The sequence below is a fragment of the Balaenoptera musculus genome, chromosome 4 (genome assembly GCF_009873245.2).
Source record: "Balaenoptera musculus isolate JJ_BM4_2016_0621 chromosome 4, mBalMus1.pri.v3, whole genome shotgun sequence".
In the NCBI taxonomy this organism is placed as follows: domain Eukaryota; kingdom Metazoa; phylum Chordata; class Mammalia; order Artiodactyla; family Balaenopteridae; genus Balaenoptera; species Balaenoptera musculus.
The window spans coordinates 47,947,989-47,969,677 of NC_045788.1; the positions used below are offsets into that span (position 1 = coordinate 47,947,989).

General features: G+C 36.7%; 1 protein-coding gene across 3 annotated transcripts; it reads left to right on the top strand.

Annotated features, from left to right (window-relative positions):
- MYNN (myoneurin) lies at window positions 1-21,663 on the top strand. Of its 3 annotated transcripts, XR_005019662.1 has the most exons (9): window positions 397-622; window positions 1,518-1,814; window positions 6,603-7,393; window positions 8,113-8,272; window positions 10,101-10,279; window positions 11,173-11,256; window positions 12,314-12,400; window positions 14,177-14,497; window positions 16,131-21,663. XR_005019662.1 is itself a non-coding variant. In XM_036850002.1 (8 exons), the coding sequence occupies exons 1-8, from the start codon at window positions 405-407 to the stop codon at window positions 14,437-14,439; spliced, it is 2,079 nt and encodes a 692-aa protein (XP_036705897.1). In that variant the 5' UTR covers window positions 1-404; the 3' UTR covers window positions 14,440-14,538. The 3 variants fall into 3 exon arrangements, 2 of the variants coding, with proteins under 2 accessions (XP_036705897.1, XP_036705898.1); XM_036850002.1 differs by lacking the exon at window positions 16,131-21,663 and having other exon boundaries at window positions 1-622; window positions 14,177-14,538; XM_036850003.1 differs by lacking the exons at window positions 11,173-11,256; window positions 16,131-21,663 and having other exon boundaries at window positions 14,177-14,538.
- Window positions 21,664-21,689: the final 26 nt, after the last annotated feature.

Consider the following 21,689-nt stretch of genomic DNA (forward strand, 5'->3'; position numbering starts at 1 on the left):
CAGTTGGCTGATGCAAACAAGACTCGTGGGTTCCCAAGAGCTTTCGGGTACGTAAACTAAAAAGGGGTGATCAGTTTCAGCTCAAAAATTCCCATGGCCCAGAGCCCGAGTACACAAAGCAGCTGTTCCTACTCGTGGGGCCTCAAGGAAGGGGAGGATGATGGGAGAAGACGAGCAACTAACTACAAGCCCCAGCACGCAATGCGCCATTTGGCTCCTGGAAAGAGGCCCGCGGTGCAGCGCGGTTCAGTGCGGTTCAGTCTCGGCCCTGAATGCGGGCCGAGCGCGAGATGCCGACTGTCCTCCAACCAGAATGCTCAGAATAAGGAAGACAGGCGTGGCGCTGTGAGCGAGCCCTTAGATCTCGTATCCAAGACTCTCCCTGTTTCTCCCTAGCTCCTGGCATGCTAGGTAGCGGTGTCTCTGTACTCCAGACTATTCCCCACAGGCCGGCATCGGGCCTCCGAGGTCCTAGAGCCTACGGGGTTGCCACGGAATGCCCGGAGCCGGATGTGACGTCGCTGTGGAGGAAGAAGGGAGAGGTGGAGCGTGGCGCGGTGACGTCCTTCCAAGATGGCGGAGAGAGAGTGAGGAAACTGTGTTCCCCTTTGGATTGCTATAGGTGAGTTCTGTCTTCGCCCTCAGCCTGCTGTCCCCGCTCTCTCTAGACCCTGGGACATTGGAGGGCAGGCTCCTTGGAGTTCGCGCTCAGGTCGGAGTGAAGGTGTTAGTGTGGAAAGCTTGGGCGAGGCAGCCCCGGTGTTGGCCTTGGCCACAACCTCTGCTGTGGGAATTTGCGGGAGTGGGAGCTCGGCGAAGGGCAGGGAGGCGGAAGCCAGGGGAGACCGGCTTTCGCAGTCACTCTCCGATGCCACCTCGAGTGGAGGCGGGGTAGGGAGGGGTGTGGCCTCCTGGGGCGAGTGACCTAACCTTTGACAACTCTTGGCCCTGCTCGTTCTCCGCCCCCTGGGCGCCCACCTTGCGTTTGAAGCCACTGTGCTCCGAGGAAGCTAACAGGTTTCAGTGATTTGAGAGTTTTACATTTGATCTTAGCCAAAAGGCCGAGAAGCGATTGAGAGCAGTTTTAAAGAACTCATACCGTGTCCTTTCTCCCTTTGTCCCAAGAAATCATTTCTTAGTGGTTTGTTAATTTTTTTTTCGTAATATACGTGTGCCTACTGAGCTTGAAAGTCTGAAGGTTCAACTGATGCAAAAGCGTGAAATTTTGCGGTGCTTTTTTTTTTTTCCACTTTGTGGAAAATGTTTTCGCACGTCGCCATTTATTGACGTGTCCAAAGGATTGTGTTAGTTTACCAAGCTGAAATAAAAGCTAGAAAGGCATTTATCCCTTCGGCAGTTTTATTCATATCTGTTTGATAAGAATTTTCTGGAGATATAAAATGAGAACAGACTTTATTTTATTTCATGTTCTGTGTCTCTTCACTCACCAATTGCTTGGGTGAAAAGTTTGATGAAAATTTAGGGTTACTGATTTACTATTTCTTTTTGTTTTTTAGAACAAGGGTAAAATTCGATTCTGATATCAAAATGCAGTATTCGCACCACTGTGAGCACCTTTTAGAGAGACTGAACAAACAACGGGAAGCAGGTTTTCTTTGTGACTGCACCATAGTAATTGGGGAATTCCAGTTTAAAGCTCATAGGAATGTGCTTGCCTCGTTTAGTGAGTATTTTGGTGCGATCTACAGAAGCACTTCAGAGAACAATGTCTTTCTTGATCAGAGTCAGGTGAAGGCGGATGGATTTCAGAAACTGTTGGAATTTATATACACAGGAACTCTAAATCTTGACAGGTAAGGTACACATTTTATTTCCACTTACAAAAGCTGCTCAATAGTCTTTAGAGCTAAAGCAGATTAGTTTTTTTCCATTTAGTCCCTGAACTCTGAGTCTTCAAATATTGATGTGCACAGTGTTGTTTTTAATAAAGAAGTCAGTGTCTCTGATTTGAGATAAACAGACCACATTTCATAAGCACAAAAAGTACAGATGTTAATACGATTAAAGCATGGTTTTTGACACATTTGATTTATCTACTGAAACAAAGCCTGTGATTTCAGTTATGTAAAGTTAAAGATCAAAATATGATGAATTTTAATTGAATTCCAATTTCCCCTTGCTTTTTGGTCTTTATGTTCCTCTGGTCTTCTCTATCACTCTCTATCCCCTACCTCTTAAGGTGTTTGGGGTGGGGAGGCATAGATGGAGAAAGAAGGAAGAATCTCTGTGTGCATTTAATAGTGCTCCCATTTCCAGCTATAAATAGCAACCTGCAGGACCTCTTCCTGATCTTGATTCGGGAAAATATCTTCATTGGCGTGTTAATGGCCATGACTCCTGTTGCCTGGTAGAGCTATCAGTGCTAATGCTTAAGTCTGGTCTAAGATGCTAGGATGCTTTTCTGAGATGCTTAATGCTGTCACTGCACTGACAAGAAGTAGGTTCTGAGGAATCTGATAATGCAGGCGTTTTGTGTCTTTCATATGTGGTGAACTGTATAATTAGATTAATACTAATACGTTTACTCATTGTTGGGCAAAAGGTGGTGGGGATAAAAGGAAAGAGGAACCAATCAACTTACTCCTGTCTTCTTTTCTCCGTCTTTTATGAAAGTGTAAACATGAATAGATCATCATCTGACATAGAAAGATTATGGGCTTTAGAATTAGATCTTGCCTGTCAAGTCACCATGTCTCTGAGCAAGATATAGCCTCTCTGGGCCTCAGTTTCTCCATTTGTAAAAATGAGATGATAATAATTACATTGGTTGTTACTGTGAAGATTTAGGATTTACTACCTCCCAATGAACATTACTTTCCTTCCTTTATTTCCTCTTCTCTATCCTACTCTACAAGCCCATTAATTCCGCATTTATTGGAGAAAAATTAGGGAAAAAACAAAAAAGGAAACACCTGAAATTCTGCCACCCACTGATAACCACTCTTAACACTTCGGTAAATATTCTTTCATTGTTTTCCAGATGATCTCTATAGATATATGCATGTACACATTAAGCAAAGTTCTTCCTTCTCTTTACACTGCAGCTTATCGTGGAAATATACTTCTTGAAAAGCTGGAATTAGGATGTTCCTTAATCCTATTGAAAAGGAAACATTCATGCTCTTTGGAATTGCTTTTAAATTTTGATGTAATGAAATTTTTGAGTCAGTTCTGTGTGAGTTGATTAAAGGAACAAAGCAGTGTCATAGATAAATGTCATATGATGTTATTTAAATTTACTGAATATTTGGCTATACAAGTGCCTCTGATCTAAAAATTTAGAATACATAATATAAAATAATCACAAAACCAGTGAATTTTGGTTGATCTTCAATTTAGTGGTTTCCTTTTCTCAAATAACTTTGCCAAAAATCTTGAACTGATGGGAACACAATGAAGAGTGCCTTACTTTGAGCCTTCATGCAAAAAACCAGTGTGAAGAAGAGCCAGATGTTTGGCTCAATCTTTTTTTTTTTTTTTGATGTGGACCATTTTTAATGTCTTTATTGAATTTGTTACAGCATTGCTTCTGTTTTATGTTTTGGTTTTTTGGCCCCGAGGCACGTGGGATCTTAGCTCCCCGACCAGGAATTGAACCCACACACCCTGCATTAGAAGGTGAAGTCTTAACCACTGGACTGCCAGGGAAGTCCCTGGCTCAGTCTTTTTTGATACATATCTTTCCTGGGGAGATGGGGAGCCAATTGTTTGAGCCCAGACACAAATGCAAGAGAAGACATATACCAAAACTAGAAAGTCTGTACAACTTAGTGATTAAGAAAACAGAATAATAAAGAATTAAGTGGACTCAGGAGCTAGATTACCTTGGTCAAATCTTAGTTCTAACACTCTGTGATCTTGGGCAAGTTACTTAACTTCTTTGGGCCTCTGATCCTTCATTTGTATGTAAAATGGGGATTATAATTACTGATATAAAGCAGTTAGCCATATACCTGGCAATATGTAATTAAATGACTTTCAGTGACTATTCAAAAAGTGAAAGCAAGTTTGCAGGCACTTTAACTTCATGCTTATAAACAAAAGCAGATCAGTTACTGACATAAACAAATGCTGATTCTCTTAATTGTAACAGATTATAGGCTATCTGTGAAATAAATAAATAATTTGTATGAATTACTGTTTCAGTACTGAACAGTTAGTGTGCGACTCAGTACTAGTTTGTATTGGTCTTAAAGTCTATCCCACCTTGTTGGTGATTCATTTTATGAAGCACTAAGCACAATTATAATTTGAGACCTAAGTATAATAAGTGATGGAGTAAATTTGGTTTTCATTCTAATAGGGACTCTCATTTATTGTATTTTAATAATAGACTGTGTAGCAGAATCAATAAAAATGCTTAAGAAACGTAATGTTTTTAGAGAGTGACAGTGCTGTACACATGCAAAAAGCATTTTGTATGGAAGATGAATAAGATTGTATTTATGTTTGGGGCATTCATGCTATATCTTTGCAAACAGGGAGTTAACTTGATTACAAAGATCGTTCGTTATTTGCTCCAGAATTATAGCCAAAGGCCATAAGAAAAGACTATTTTAAGTATTGTTTTCTTAGCTAAGGGAGTCAGTTTACAAACAGATTATTTTCCAAAAGTTTATTTGTAGTATGTTTAGGAACTTGGCATGGATTTTCCCAGAGAATAAAATGTTCACTAAAAGTGGTGATTAGGTTTCCAAACTAGCCTATAAATCTACTTAATTTTTCTGAGGGATTAAATTATATCTGGGGAAAATGACAAGTAGGAAGGTTACTTGAGGGTGTGTGTGTGTGTATGTATGTGTGTATGTGTATGTTTGTGTATGTATCCATCATCAGATAATTAAAAGGGCATATTTTTAGTGTTAATACCAACTCAGCTCTCTGACTTTACAGCTAAGAAAATTGAAGCACCCAAAGATGCTGATTTATTCTAATTAATTCAGCTAGTAATCCAGAGCCATTGCTAGCGTAATTGAACAGCCAGCCTTTCACTACATTGTAAACTTCTGGAGGGCAGAGACTATTTGGTATTTCTTAATATCGCTCTCAGTACCATACATGGTAAATGCTCAGTAAATTTTTTTTTTTCTTTTTCTTTTTTTTGCTTTTCACATTTTATTCAGTACATATAACAATACATATTAAAAGATTTAACAATAAGGAGATTTTTAATTTTTTGCTTTTATAAATTGTTTTTCTTTTCTTTTTAAAAAATTTTTTTAAAAAGTAAGCTGCAGGCTTTGGCTTGGAAAACACCAGGGGAGTGGGGGGCAGAAACCTGAGGCTGCTGCCCCTTATCTGCCTTCACGGTACTGTCCGCTTCTCCCAGCTCCTCCCTGACTCTGTGAGCCAGGCCTCAGACGTTCCAGCTAACCGCTTCCCATGAGCCACTACTCTGATGTCAGCCTATAACCAAAGGAGCTGGGGGTCTGGGCCTGGTGACCAACCCTTCGCCACCCACTCAGTCAGGGTGCTCCCCACCTGCAGGCAAGAGGCAACACCCTATCTGCTACCATCAGCCCCTTCCAGAGCCCACTGCCCCACCCCTCCCTGTCTAGCCCAGCCATATGCAGCTCTGCCCCATCTGGGGATGCTCTGCTCAGAGATGGGCCGGCAGGGCCTCCCCAGCCTCCCTGGTAGGCAAAGACTCTGGAAACCTCTGGGGTCCTGTGTTCGGCCATGTGATCCCAGGGGTGCACATGGGCCCCTTGGGTATCTGAACAGAAGGGCATGGGAGGGAGGGCCGCACCCCTGCAGTCCTGCTCTGCTGGTCTAATGGGCAGCTGCCCACCCTACCCCACCCCACACTGCGGGCTCCTGAGTCGGCAGATTAAGCATTTTATAAAGTGAAATGCTCAGTAAATATTGATTGGAATGTTGAACATTAATCTTTTCTACATAACTCTAATATGACAAACTCTCCAGCTAATTTGGGTTGGGGATCACACACAAAAAAGCTGGGAAGGTTGCTAGAGAGAGCTTAGTGCATTCTAAAACCTTGTTCTTCCAAATGTGATCCATGGACCATCAGCATTGGCATCACCAGGGCATATGTTAGAAATGCAGATGCTCAGGCCCCAAAGCAGACCTACTGAATCAATCTACATTTAACAAATCCCTGGGTGATTCACATGCACAGGAAAGTCTGAGAAGTGCAGTTGAAGTCCCTCACAGGGGAGCAGAGGAAGGTAATAATTTCTTTAGACTCTTCTTGTTGCCAGTCCAGAAAAGTTGCTTGGTATCTGAAGAGGCCTCAGGAGAAATGGGAGGAGGCAGTAAGTTGCTAACAGCCACTTTTGTGTTCCAACTGTTTTCTTAACACGTAGAAATTTTAACATTTTGTTTTTCCATGGTTGTACATATGAATAATCCATTACTTTTCATCTTTTCAAGTTCTGTAAAACTGGAGATTTTTGCCTAAACATTCTGAGTGAATAAATTTTTTATAAATTTGTTCTCTTAGGCCTTTTGTATCATTCTACTTCATTAGGTCTTTAAAAGACAGAAATACTTGTGTAGCTCTGTTTCAAAACGTGTTTTCTTTGATCAGAACATTGTCATTTAGCCTTGTTTCCTTACAGTTGGAATGTTAAAGAAATCCATCAGGCTGCTGACTATCTCAAAGTGGAAGAGGTGGTCACTAAATGTAAAATAAAGATGGAAGATTTTGCTTTTATTGCTAATCCCTCTTCTACAGAGATATCTAGTATTACCGGAAACATTGAATTGAATCAACAGACTTGTCTCCTTACTCTACGAGATTATAACAGTCGGGAGAAATCAGAAGGGTCTACAGATTTAGTTCAGGCAAATCCTAAACAAGGGGCTTTAGCAAAGAAGTCATCTCAAACTAAAAAGAAGAAGAAGGCCTTCAACTCCCAGAAAACAGGGCAGAATAAAACAGTGCAATATCCCAGTGACATTTTAGAGAATGCATCTGTTGAAGTATATCTAGATGCAAATAAATTGTCCACGCCTGTAATAGAACAAGTTGCACAAAGAAATAATTCAGAACTTGAGTTGACATCAGTTGTGGAAAATACTTTTCCAGCACAAGATATTGTGCAAACTGTTACAGTGAAACGGAAGCGTGGAAAATCACAGCCAAACTGTGCTCTGAAAGAACACTCTATGTCTAATATAGCCAGTGTCAAGAACTCTTACGAGCTGGAGAGCTCCGGGGAAGAGCTGGATCAGAGGTATTCCAAGGCCAAACCAATGTGTAACACGTGTGGGAAAGTGTTTTCAGAAGCCAGCAGCTTGCGAAGGCACATGAGAATACATAAAGGAGTCAAACCTTATGTCTGCCACTTGTGTGGAAAGGCATTTACCCAATGTAACCAGCTGAAAACGCATGTAAGAACTCATACAGGTAAGAGTGGTTCGTGGAAAGTATAATTGTTTTTATATTGTGACTGAAATAATATTTTTATAAACATATTAACATACATTGTTGACTGTTTGTGACCAAAATTTGGTATGTACTTGTATTCATAAAAGTATTGAGCATGTTAGACTTGAAAATGTCTTTGTAATTGTGACCAAGTATTTAATGGCTATTTGTTTTGTTGTTAACTGATACTCTGAAGTCCCAGTGTGTGAATTCTTTAAACCATTTTCCCTCAAAAAATAAGCATAAATTTAGTTCTGCCTTGCTAAATATTTAACAGACAATATATTAAAACTGATAAGAAGTAATTACAACTCAGGCTGATTCTCAGATTTTACCAACACATCTCACCACCTGCTGCTTTGTCGAACTTCTGAACATAAATTATATATACATTCCTTCCTCAGCCTCTATATTTACCTTTATTGGTACACTTAGATTTGTGCTTTTTAAGATGCATTATGTATTTCTCTCATTGATCACTTTTCACTATTATGCACTAAGAAACACTAATTTCTTTTAACTCTACTGGTGGTTTCAGTAATCAATCTGGAAAAATATCCTATTTGCTTTTTTACTTCTAGAGTTAATATTTTCTGAATACTGAAACTAGTACTGTTGATGAACTCTTTTGAAAGCTTGTATGGCTTAAGCAACTAAAACAATATTTCCTTCTAAATATAAATTTTATTTACTTTTAGGTGAGAAGCCATACAAATGTGAATTGTGTGATAAAGGATTTGCTCAGAAATGCCAGCTAGTCTTCCATAGTCGCATGCATCATGGTGAGGAAAAACCCTATAAATGTGATGTATGCAATTTACAATTTGCAACTTCTAGCAATCTCAAGATTCATGCAAGGTAAAAATAAAAACAAAAAAACAGATGTTTGATCTTTGAGTCTGTCATTCACTATAGCCTTAAATAGACTATTGTATGAGAATTCAGGACAGTAGAGTTCTAATTGTGGTACCACCACACAGTATTCTCAGCACAGTGAAGGAACCGCAAGGGAGCCATGGTGCCTGGAGAGGAATAAGTGAGGGAGGGAAATAAGATCAGAATGGTGTTAGGGTGTCCAGATGGTGAAGGTTTTGTAGGTCATTATGAAGCTTTTACTCTTGAGAATGAGAAGTAAGTGATGTAATCTTGCTTGCATTGTAAGAGGATCACTATGGATGCTATGTTAAGCAAAAGATTGTAGGATTGCAAGAGTGGAAGCAAAGTTACCAGTTAGGAAGCTATAGATAAAACCCAAGTGAGAGTGACAATGGTTCAGGTCAGAGAGATAGCAGTGGAAGAGATAAGTGGTAGTCAGATTCTGGACGTATTTTAAAGGTACAACAAACAGAATTTGCTGCACATTGGATGTGGGGTATGAAAGAAAAAAAGAAGAGTAGAATTAAAAATGATTCTCAAGTTTTGAGCCTGAGCATCTGAAAAGATAGAATTACCATTAACTGAAGTGGAGATTTGTGGATAAAGCAGTTTATGTAGGAGTACAGGAGTTTAGGAGTAGAGTTCTGATCATGTTAAATTTGAGATGACTATTAGACATCTGAATGGAAACGTGCATTAGATAGTTGGTTATCTAAGTCTGGAAGTCAGGGGACTGGTTTGAGTAGATAGTATTTAAAGTCATAACATTAGATGAGGTCACCAAGGGAATGAAGATGGATAAAAAAGATCAAAGGATGGAGTCATAAGGCACACTAACTAAGAGTTCTGGGAGACGGGCAAGTCATTATAAGTGACTAGGAAGGAACAACCAATATAGGGGCAAACCAGAAGATTGGGCTGTCTTGGAATCCAGGTGGAGGAAATGATTTCAGAGGGAGTAATCATTGTGTCAAATTCTGATGATAGGGAGATTAAGAGTGAGAATTGACTATTGGATTTGGCAAAGTGAGAGGTTAGCAGTGGTTTTGACAAAAGCAGTGTTAGCAGAGGCTAGTAGAGAAGAAATGAAAGTAGAACCATTGGAGACTCAAGATTTTACTAAAGGGGAACAGAAAATAGAGGAGCAAGTAAGGTCAGGGGTCTTTTTTTTTTTTTTTAAGATGGGAGATGTATCAGTATATTTGTATGCTACGATCCAAAGGGGTGGTGAAACTAGATGATATAGGATGGAGGAAACTGCAAGAGTGATCATTGAGTAGGCAAGGAGGATAGTATCTTAAGTATATAAACTGGAGTAGTTGGATTCAGAAGAACTGTCATTCTCAGAGTTAAGAAAAGCAAACTCTATAGATACAGATGCCTATAGGTGGAGATTTGTGTGGTAGAAATTTCCTTCTGATTGCTTAAATTTTTCTCAGTGAAACAGGAAGCAAGGACATCAGCTGAGAGTGAGGATAGGTGAGGAGGTGCTGAAGGTTTGAGGAAGGAGTTTTGAAGAGTGAGTGAATGGACAGACAAAAATAATTGCCTGCAGTATTATGGGCACACTTGACTACCACATAAGGCTGATGGCAAAACTTTGAACTAATCTCAGAACTAATGTTTTGAAAACCAAAACATTTATTCTTGACAGTATACATTGAAAACTTGATTTTAAACACATACTGTTGATCTGTTAAGATGAAATAAGATACTGCATGAAGAATTGTATGAAAAATGTTTGCTGTGTGGCGTGATCCTCAGATTGTTTTACTTGCCAACATGTATCTTTATACTTATTTACTAATAGGAAGCATAGTGGAGAGAAGCCATATGTATGTGATAGGTGTGGACAGCGATTTGCCCAAGCCAGCACATTGACCTATCATGTTCGAAGGCATACGGGAGAAAAGCCTTATGTGTGTGACACCTGTGGGAAGGCATTTGCTGTCTCTAGTTCTCTTATTACTCATTCTCGAAAACATACCGGTAAGAATTTGACACAGAGATGGCTTAAAATAAGGAAAGTTGTAAATAAAAGAAAAAGGGAAATTGAGCCTTTACAAAAAGTAGGTTACAGGCTTTGTAGTTGTATATCTGTTGTGTCTGTGCTTCTTGAAGCTTTTTGTGTTTCTGATTTTCACATAAATATTAGATATAAAAGCAGACTTATTTTCTAGAATAATACACAGTGGGTGAAATTTTTTTATCATGTAACTTATATACATTAAAATCAGATAATTTTGAAAATATATAAACTTGAGTTAATAAGACATTTTTTATGACCTTAGAAGAACTCTTTAGGGTCTTGAAGCTTCATTTCCCTTGGATAAAACTGTAAAGTTAAGGGGTTGGGGTGAGTTTGGGTAGAACGTTGATTTAATAACTTCTTAGGACTTTTTCTACACAGACATTGTAAGATTTGCAAATTAAATAGATACTTCAAACCCAAAGTATCAATTTTGAAGCAAAACCTGTTGTTCAAAAATTTTCATTTTTTTGTAGGGTAATTTTTTAATAGATCTTTCCTAAATGATTTTATTCCCCTTTAATAATCTTATAGACAGCAAAAATTGAAATATGGATTGATGAATTTTCATGTTTTTAATTATATAAAAATCAGACTTCTTGCCCACCTCTAGTCTACTAGAAGGATATTTGGAGAAAGTTTTATTATATGAAAAGCATCAGGTTACATGAACAGTGTAAAGTAATTACTAATGTTCATTTAAGTTGGATCACACTGAAAATACCTCTAAAATACAATACAAAGAGGTTTTAATTTAAATAATATTTTAGAACAGCTTACTTTAGATTATTGTAATTGATAAATATTATATTGGTATAGTACACCACTTCGCTATCTTTTATTTTCCATCTAGGTGAAAAACCATACATATGTGGTATTTGTGGGAAAAGTTTTATTTCCTCAGGAGAGCTCAACAAACACTTTCGATCCCATACAGGTCTGTGTTTAGGGAGAACGTATTATTTTTTGTTCTCTCTAATTTCTTTTTATGTAAACCTTGACTTTAAACCATTATGGACTATATGGTATCTAATCATACTCTAACTGTAGCTATATTTTAATGTATGAATATCAACTTTTTATTTGTTTATTTTTGGTTTTTTAGTTGTTTGGATTATGGATTAAATTTGGTCAAGAATTGTGTAGATTTTCTAAGAAGTGTGCCAGATAATCAATGGTTTTTAAATGATTTGGATAAAATTACACAGATAATACCAAAAAATGAAAAGGAATAGATAATACCAAGATAATATCAGATTTTCTTATTAAACAATGTTCAGTATGCATGTTTTAGGAATATATTTTAATATTGACATGGTTATTGTAAAAGTAGTATATAAGTAATATGAAGAAAATATGAAATACACAAAAATTTTTAAAACAAAGGAGAACACCACTTTGAAAATGTACTGTTCTTTTTCTTTCTAATAGTTATTTCTTGTAATTCCTATCTAGTATAGTGTGAGCACCTAGTAAACAGTTAATAAGTTTATTGGTAACTTCTATATCCTCATGTTCCTTACTTTGCATTATAAAGCAATGAACAGTTCTTATTTCAGAAGAATTATAATTTTGTAGTATTTTTATTCTGTGAGTATTTTTAAAGGATTTTCTAATTTATAAGCTACCTGAGAGCAGAAACCATAATTACGCATTTTTCCCCCAGCTACATCTCTTAGCCAGAGTCTGGCATATAATTGGCACTCACTAAATGTCTGATAGAAATAAAAAAGTAAGTTTTTTTTAGTTTGAAGGTTCTGTTAGTGAAAATGCTCGATTTTTCCTTGAAATAGGGACGCTTTGTATTATAAAGGAAAGGAGTGCCTATGTGTATAGAAGTTTTCATTTCACTATATTAGAACCAAGAGATTAAAATGGTAATTTGAAACTAAATTTAAACAGTATAATGTTTGCATTGTGTTCGTGAACATTGATATTTTTGCCTTAGCAGCTTCTGAAATACTGAGATTTTAATTTTTTAACTTGTTTTTCAGGAGAAAGACCATTTATCTGCGAATTATGTGGAAATTCTTACACAGATATTAAAAATTTAAAGAAGCACAAAACAAAAGTCCATTCTGGTAAATGCTTCTGTTTTTTAAAAATTTGGTGCTCTCATATTTGTACTATTCCTTAAAATGTTGAGATAGACATTGTAACAGTTTAAATTAGGTATATATTTTTAAAAACTAGGTGCACACATATGAGGAAGGTAGCTTTATAATGTTCAGATGAGTTCACTCTGAATTTCTTTCCATATTGACCTTGTAATAAACATTGCTTGAAATACTTCCTCCTTTAAAAACCTGATATATGAATGTAAAGCAATTAAACTCCAATAAAGATGTTAATTAATAAATAAATAAATAAATAAAAACCTGATATATGAACAATTGCAAGAATGAGAGAATACATAAACAACTATATATCACTCTTTCCCATACTAGAATCTAGGTTAACTGGGGTTTACTGTAGTTATGCGAAGAAAGGAGCATCATGAACGCTAGTCCAAAAATGTATAAGAGGAAATAGGGAAACGGGTATCCCCAAATTGTTATGATGCATGAAATGGAAAGCCAGACTACAAAATTTTTAGTCTGTTATTTAAAATGAATCCTTGAGAAAGTTTCACTGTGCTTAGCCTTCTGTCATGATTAGAAACAAAACACTAGTTTTCTTCACTGTGTAGAGATGATAGTAAGTCTTTGATAGTAAATATAAACATCATAAGGATTGAGGTAGTAATGTCTGAAAACTTCAGTGAGTCATTAATTCAACAGGCATTTATTAAATACCTCTAAAGTACACATAACTATGCAGGGTATATGAAGTTGAACAAGGCGTAGTCCTAGTCCTCAGAGAGCTTACAATCTGGTGTGGGAGACCAGAAATCTAAATAAATAACTGATTACAACACAAAATACAGGATATAATAGAGATGCAAGAATACTGAAGAAGAGATTAAGTCCTTCTGAGGTGAGTATTGGAAAGGCTTAATTCTAGGTAAACTGAAAGGTGGAGAAGAGTTCAAAGGGTGGAGATGGGAAAGGGAATGTTCATCCCAGGCAGAGAGAATATTGTGAAGAGAGTCATCGCAACAAGAGAGCGCAAGTTGTATTCTTGGCTGGCTGAACTGAAGAATAGTCTGGCAAAAACAATCATAACTTTAAAAAAGCAAATATGAAATTTTGTCTAACAAGGTTGGTGAGATTGAAATCATGTCAGTACTTTGAAGTGAGAAGAGCGTGGTAAAGCTAGTGGAAAATTTGAAGGGAAAAATGTATCTTTAGTCAGTGGGGTAATTACTCCCTTGAGTAACACAGAATTTCTTCCTTCTGAAAATAAATGAAAGTGCCATACCTCTGAACTTGAACTCACAGAATAATATGAACTACTCATTAATACATTCAGTGAAGAAACTGGGTACTTATTATGTGTGTAGCATTATAAGGTACTTTGAAGGAATTAGAGAAGTGTAATTAGACATTTACTTTGAAGGAATTTATAGTCTGTTGAGCATTCAAGGCACACCTAAGTAGAATGTTACATACCAGTAAGATAGACAGATGTCACAAGGTGGTATATGAAAAACTGACAAATGAGTGATAAAGTAGATAGGAAACAGCTTACCCTGGTCCAGCACAATTAAGTCCATTTTTATAATGGTGCTTAAACCTAATCTTGAGGCCCATAATGGATTTGTATAGATAATGTGAAGGGCAAATCAGCAAAAAAGAAACTGTGACTGAAGGTGTGGGGCTGGAATGCAAGTTCTGGGGGTGGTAAATAGATTGAGTCTTCCTCATGGTTTTCGTTTTGTTTTTAAAGATGGTGAATTTTTTTCCCTTCCATTTCAGGTACAGATAAAATTCTAGATTCCAGTATAGAGGATCATCCCTTGAGTGAACAAGATTCCATACAAAAAAGTCCTTTATCAGAAACTTTGGATGTGAAGCCTTCTGATATGACTTTACCACTAACTCTTCCACTTGGGACTGAGGACCACCACATGCTTCTGCCTGTCACAGATAATCAGTCTCCTACATCAGATACATTGTTGAGGTCAACTGTGAACGGGTATTCAGAACCACAATTGATTTTTTTACAACAATTATACTGACTTTGTGAGGAATATGGAATTGCTAAATCGTCTCTGGTAGTAAACATAAACATCTCTGGTAAGGTGCATATATTCATATTAAATTAACCCTTCATTTGAGTTGTGGCCATTATTTTTCATTCACTGAAGTAAAAGCACCTGATGCTGCATCATAATTGTGCAATGCTTATTTTGATATTTGGCTTTTATGTCTACATTATACACACAGCTTTTAAAGGAATGAATTATACTACAGTAGCACTATTTGGGGTGGATAAGTTTTACTATCTTTTAGAGCTGCCTTAATTCCATACTTATTTTCATTTTAGAATTGCCTTTCATTTACTGAAGCGGAATCTATCAGTTTATGATTCACTTATGACCTATGGGGTGTGTTTATTTTCTTCCCCTCAAAATTTAAACAAAATCCATAATAGTATCAGCCCAAGAGTGGTGCTGTTACTAAGCCCCGTAGACCAGTACATAAACTATGGGGGAAAAAAATTTGGATCTCTGCCTAAGAAAATTTAGGTACTGAGTAAGAATTGTGCTATTTCTCTATTAATATAGTCCATTGGAGGTAATAACTTTTCTAATGAAACAAAAAGTGCTTCTCTTAAAAACTAGAAAACTATATATAAATTTTGTTCATTTAGAACTCAGTTTTCTGGATAAAACCAATGGTCAGTACTTTTGATTTGAATTATCTGAGACTACATTTTCAAAATGAATTTTAAATAGATATTTGGTGTTTTTATCTTATTAAAGACAGTTTCAGATTTGATGCAGATTGTTTTAATAGGTTTCTAGATTACTGGAGATGAGGAAAATATACTGAGTTTTGAAAATTTTTGATAAGCCTCTCTTGTATTCTTATGCACTTTTTAAAATATAAAATCCTAAAAAGAATTTTCTAAATAGAAGCAATGCATAGTATAAAACACTTGTCTTCTGAACTTGATACATTATATTCATAAATAGTTAAGAAATTAACTTCAATTATAAGTGAACATTTGAGTTATCAGAAAGCCAGTTTATTAAATATTTTATACTTGAGTTTTCTGAAAGTTTTGAGTTTTAAATTTTTATAGATTAAACCACAACAGTTCATGGTGGTTGTAGTTTCACAGTAGTCCTTTTCCTTCCAAATGAACTGAGAAAATTCAGATTTATTCTGATATTTACTACCACTCTTCCCCCTCCCATTTTTCCCACATATTGATTTATTTCACTGCCTAATCTTTGGACAGTAAACTATCAGTTCCTCAAAGTCAGTTCCTATACTGCTGATCAAACACCATGGTGACATTATGTCTTATTTCTGCTGTGCATCATTTGTTTTCTGCTTTTAAACTACACCTGTAACAAAATTAATGTATTTTCTATTGGTATTGATTTCTTTAGTTGTATTTTCTCTGGGGTTCCTAGTCATAGGAACCAAGTAGAAGACTTAATAAAACTAAATTCTTCTAAACTGTACAGATCATCACCATTTTACAGCACATGCAGCATTTTTACAATAAATTGCCACCAGTGGGATTGACTTAATTAAATAGAGTTTGAAATATTGCCTTTGTATAACATACATCAAATTTAGTATTTATCTAAGAAATCTAATTATGCATATGTATTAATTTAATATACTGGGTTTAAATACAATTTATAAAGTTATAAAAATGTTCAACTAATCTATTCTGGCTTAAATTCAATAGGAATTTATTGGAATGTGAAGAAATTAAAGAAAATTAAGACTCAGCCTTTTTAAGAAGTCTGCTGAAATGGAGAGGCTATATTTAATTCACATCTTCATTAATCCAAGCATCTAATGAACAAAATTTCTTTTTAAAAACTGCTATAGTGATGTCATAATTCTGTAAGGGTAGTATTTACCAAATTTCCTCTAACATGATAATTAGCATTTGCCTTTACATAAATTAGCCTTTAAATTTATTATTTTTAGGATTATTGGATTGGAGTGACTAAAGTTGATTTATTGTCTTTTCTTCATCACATTATCTGCTTCTTAGCTAAAATAATTTTATTTTAAATTGACATGGCTTGACGCTCTTCCAGAATGACATGTAAAGAAAGCTTGAAGACTGAGTATCTTTGTCTTGTCATTCTTCTCATAATGCTGTATTATTCTTTATCATAATATGCATATATTTTAGTTGTATCTGCTATCATTGTAACACTCACAATTATCAGTTAAATTCATCTTTAAATATATTTGCTACAGTGCAGTGTTTTGGGAAAGTTCTATTCTTAATTATGTAAGTATTGCTAAGTTTTTTTAAAGTCTTTTTAGGATGCTGAACATCTTATTGAGAAATTATTTTCTAAATTAATTTTGTTTTGTATTTGTATTAGATTATTCTTTCTGTATCATTAGATTTTAGGCTTTTTAAAAAACCATAGATTATATATAAATGATTTTTTGCTGGTATTTGTTTTATGTTTAATTTCATAGAATGATTTTGATAGACAGATCTTAGAAAATGGTTTTATTTTTTTCAAAAGAAAAGGTTCTGTCAGTTCTCTTGCAACAACAGTGTGTCACTTTTCTGTATGTTTCATTTCTACAGCAGTTGTGCAAATGAGAGTAGTTGAAATGTGCTTTTATAGAGACAATCTACATGTACTCATTTTTTAAAATATCCTAGAACAGTAACTGACATTTGATGCATATCAGAAACATAGTTTAAAAATAGTGGTGTCCAAGCCCCACCCCACCTTAGGCCCTCTGAATCAGACAATCTCCAGAACATGCTGAAAAGCTCCATAGGTGATCTTAATGCATACCAAACATTGAGAACTATTATCCTAAACTTTTCTTGCTGTTCTTCCTTTGGGCTCTTGATATGTGATATGTAGGCTCTATTTTTCTTTTTTATTTTGGCCACGCCACGCGGCGTGCAGGGATCTTAGTTCCCCGACCAGGGATTGAACCCAGGCCCTCGGCAGTGAAAGTGCAGAGTCCTAACCACTGGACTGCCAGGGAAGTCTCTCTGTGGGCTCTTGATAAATGAAGCTCTTGATATAACTTTTCACTTTTTACTCAGAGATTTTGAGTCTTTAGAACTTGGCTAGAAATACCACCAAATAAAAAGAAATTGTACTTTAATGCAATTTCTGTAAATTCTACATTTTTACTCATTATATATGAACAATACCAATATTTACTTATTGGAGCATTTCTTGAGACAGTGATATGGTCTACTCGTCTGTCCTCTACAAACCCTGCCCCCCTTCACTGAACAGAGATCTGGTGTATTTGCTTAAGGAATTTAGATAATTATCATGTAAACACAGTAATCATTCAGAAATAGGGTATTTAATTTCAAGAATATACTGAAATAAACACCATGGATGTGAATCAGATATTTGGATTAAAATATCTGGCCATTATTTCAAATGCTGGAAAATTACTGAAATCAGAATACATACAGCTGTAAAGATGAATAAGATAATCTCCTCTTTTAAGTTTACAGTCAAGTGCGAAAGACAAGCCTGAATGCCAAGTGTTACAGTGGAGGAAGGAAAGAAAGGAAATGCTGAGCAGTCAGTGGAAGTTGAGTGGACAGAGAAAGGGCTGTTACTCCCCTGGATAGGCAAACAAGAGGAGATGGCTAATGGGAGGAATTTGTACACAGCTGACTGAGGTAGGGAGAATGGACAGAAAGTCTGAAAGGTGGTGGCAGAGATAGGAATCAAAGACACATCTAGCACTGTATCTATACCACCTTGAAATAGTCCTCTACCTTTAGCCTGTGCTGAAAGAGTGGGGTTAGATAGCCATGTTTATAATCCAGGATCTCACACACTCAACTACAGTTGACTGCTGAAGGGCAGGGATTAGACAGCCTCATTTGTAACACATGATTCCATACTTGTGACCACAGCTGACGGAACACCTTACCAGGGAGAAACAATTCTTAGGCCAAACTGAGCGACTTTCTTAAGAATTTGAGCTATGAAATTCAGAGACTTACTAGGTATTGGTGTACATGGAAAAGAAAAGATCATTTAGATCTGGTCCAGAGTCACTGAAGCAAGCCAGGGTCTAAAGGAAATAGTGAAGAAGCAGAGAGAGCTGATCTATAGAGCGAAGCAAGGGGATGAAGTAGGTTTGCAGAACCAAGCGACTGAGGCCCTGTGAGAGAATTGGCTTGGTTTCTGGCTTTGCAGTCCCATTCTTGAGGTCACACAGCTATGCTTCATTTCCTTGTTCTGGATGCCAGTGATTTTTGCCTATTAAATTCTTACAGTAAAGCCCCCTTTTCTTTTTTTTTTTCCTTTTCTTTTTTTTGCTGTGCTGCGCAGCCTGCAGCATCTTAGTTCCCCAGCCAGGGAGTGAACCCGTAAATTCCCTAAATCCACCTTTTCTTAAGCAGGCTTGAGTCAGTTTCTGTTGCGTGTAGTTAGTTAGGCAGTTTCAACTTAGAATCCTAAGTTCTGATCCTCAGCGATTGAGTATATGGTGGTGCCATTAACTGCTAGGGAAGATAAGGGGGAGGTTTATGGAAGAGAAGACTTTATTTTGTATGTGCTGAATTTGATCGGTGGTGAGATACCTATGTGAAAATGTCTAGCAGTAGTTGGAAATGGGGACTGAAACCCAGCAGAGATTAAAGCTAGAGATACAGATCTTGCAGCATAAGGCTAATAATTATTGTGATAGAAATGATTTAGGCAACCCTGGGAGATGGTACAGAAGAACAAAAGATGAGGACAAAATCTTGGGGGAAATGCATTTTAAGAATGAGCAAAAGACAGAAAAGGAGATGGAAAGTGATAATAGGAAGAAAACCAGGGTGATGCCAAGTTTCACGAAGACAAAAGTGGCTTTGTACTGATCACGTGGTACAGAGAAATTAGATAGGATGCAAATCAAAGACAACATTGGGTTGGGTAATTGGGTTGGGTAATTGGAGCATGATCCCCTGAGAAAGACAGCTGCAGTAATAATAGTGGGAGTAGAACCCAGGTGGCTATGGTTTGAGTAGTAGATAAGACATAATGAATACTACCATTTAGTTTGAAAAGCAGAGTGCGTACAGCAAACAAGATCATTTTATCAAATATCTAAAAGGTATAAACCACTTTATTTCTTGCTTTTTTGCTTCAAACTTGAAACTTTGTTGAATGATGAGCATAATAGAGTCTGCAACACTGTAATATGAGGCTGGATTCGAGCTGGATCTTAAAGGATGATTGCTAAGAGGAAAATGGAAGGAAATGTATAACATGTATATGATTGCAGATTTGCTCATTACAATTCAGATGTGCAGAAGAAGTGGAATTTTCCTACAGAACTCTCGCACCCAGTGGGAAGTCTGGAAAAAAATTAACTTTTAGTCCTAGGCACTTTAAAACCTAATCTGATATAAAGCAGCTAGAATTTATAATATCTTAAGGTAGTGCTTAAACATTTTGAAAATTGCTGTCTTATTTCTACCCTTTGTCTTCTCTCTAAAATGCTGTCCACATATATGGGGAGGAGAGGAGGCTTGCATGACAAAATGGCATCAGGGAAGACACTGTCTTCACTCTTTATTCTCTGGGCATCCTGCTGGCCTCTCATGCAATAGGCAACAGCTTGTAAAATATGTGATCAGGTTTTTCCTAGCCTGGTCAGAGCCCAGTAATTATTGGCTGACCTGGCTTCACCTTAGTTCTCTTGGATGTGGAGAAGAGAGCTCTGAGACTTCTGCAAAAATGTCTCAAGCAGCCCCGTGTAAGTCAGGTTGCAGGTTTAGCACATGCCACTCCACTGCAGGCTCCAGATAAGCCTACTTCCCATTTACCTGTTTGCTTCCCACTCAGCTACCTTGTCAGTCTCCCCTTGGGAGAATATAGGAACTTGTGGGTCCCCTCTGTAGCACAGAGGGACAGAGAGTAGCTTGGGAAAGCAAACTGCATTAGGAAGGTTTACTTTGATACAGCTGTGTCCTAGCCTGGGAGTATCTCTTTCAGAATCCTATGGACTCCTCTACTATCCAGCATATTAGGGAATACTTCAAAACAGTAAAAGCTGAAGAGACACTGCTACATTAAACAACAGGAATGAAGTGCACTAATATAATGTACAAAAGAAGTCTGACACAAAGCGTATATATACTGTATGATTCCATTTATATAAAATTCCAAAACATGCAAAACTACTCTGTGATGTTAGACATCATGATAGTGGTTGTCTATTGGAAGATGGTTGGAGGTGGTTCTGGGGAAGCTTATGGCATTTACTGTCTTTATCTGGGTCCTGGTTAACACAGATGGGTTAGCTTTGGGATAATTCATCTTGCTATTCACTTAGATACTTCCATTTAAAAGAAGTATATATTAAAGAAACTAATTTGAAGAATGAGAAAACCAGAGCATTGGTTTTTAAACTTCAGTGAGATTAAAGATGACCTGGATTGTAAAAATGCGGATTCCCCAGACTATCCTCGGAAATTCTGATTCAGTAGCTCTCACTCTAAGAATCTGTATTTTTAACATTTGCCCCAGGTGATTCTGATGCTCCATACTTTAAAAAATGCTGATTTAGTATCTTCAGTTTAAACTATCTTTACTCTTTGGACAGATGTTCAAGTGTCTGTGACAGAAGTCTGTCATAGTGTTTCTCAAGTCTGAGTTTATTGGCTCTCTAATTGCTAGGAGTGGCATTTCCTCACCAGCTTAATGTTTTCCAAATGTAATGACAGTTGTTAGAAATGTTTGTATTTTTTCCTATACCAGGGTTTTCTTGCACTCATTGAATTCTGCAGTTTTTCAAATTTGATCAAAAAACAAAATTTTTTTTAATTTCCTATTGCATTTTTAACACTATAGACATGCCTTTCCTCGGACATACAACTTTTTTTTTAGATACAGTTAATTATTTCTAGCTATATTCAGCATGTAATAATGTAAAAGAACTTTGTAAAAAACAGCTAGTCTTTATATCTGCAGAGGAGAGATCTTAAAGTGGAAAGAAAGTAAGATCTGAAACATGTAGAGAACATTGGAAACTAAAGTTTGATAAAAGCTAATAACTAAGTAAAATCAAATTCATCTCTCTGAAAGCATGAGAATGGATTTGGTAAGGCATTTAGGTCTTTTCTGGCTCAGTAACTCTAGAACATTAAGTGAAAATCATGGCTCATAATTTATCCAGATGTTCTTCCCATTTCATAACCACCACCACCACCTGTGCCACCCCCTCACCACCACTACCCCAGTTTCCCCAGGGAGTATGGAAGTGTGGTATGAGGTGCTGAATATAAGGA

Excerpts from the sequence above, each read along its gene's own strand:
- MYNN (XM_036850002.1), top strand. The coding sequence starts at position 405 with ATGCTAGGTAGCGGTGTCTCTGTACTCCAGACTATTCCCCACAGGCCG. Across the intron at positions 1,815-6,602 it reads GGAACTCTAAATCTTGACAG|TTGGAATGTTAAAGAAATCC; the intron begins GTAAGGTACACA and ends GTTTCCTTACAG. Across the intron at positions 7,394-8,112 it reads GCATGTAAGAACTCATACAG|GTGAGAAGCCATACAAATGT; the intron begins GTAAGAGTGGTT and ends ATTTACTTTTAG.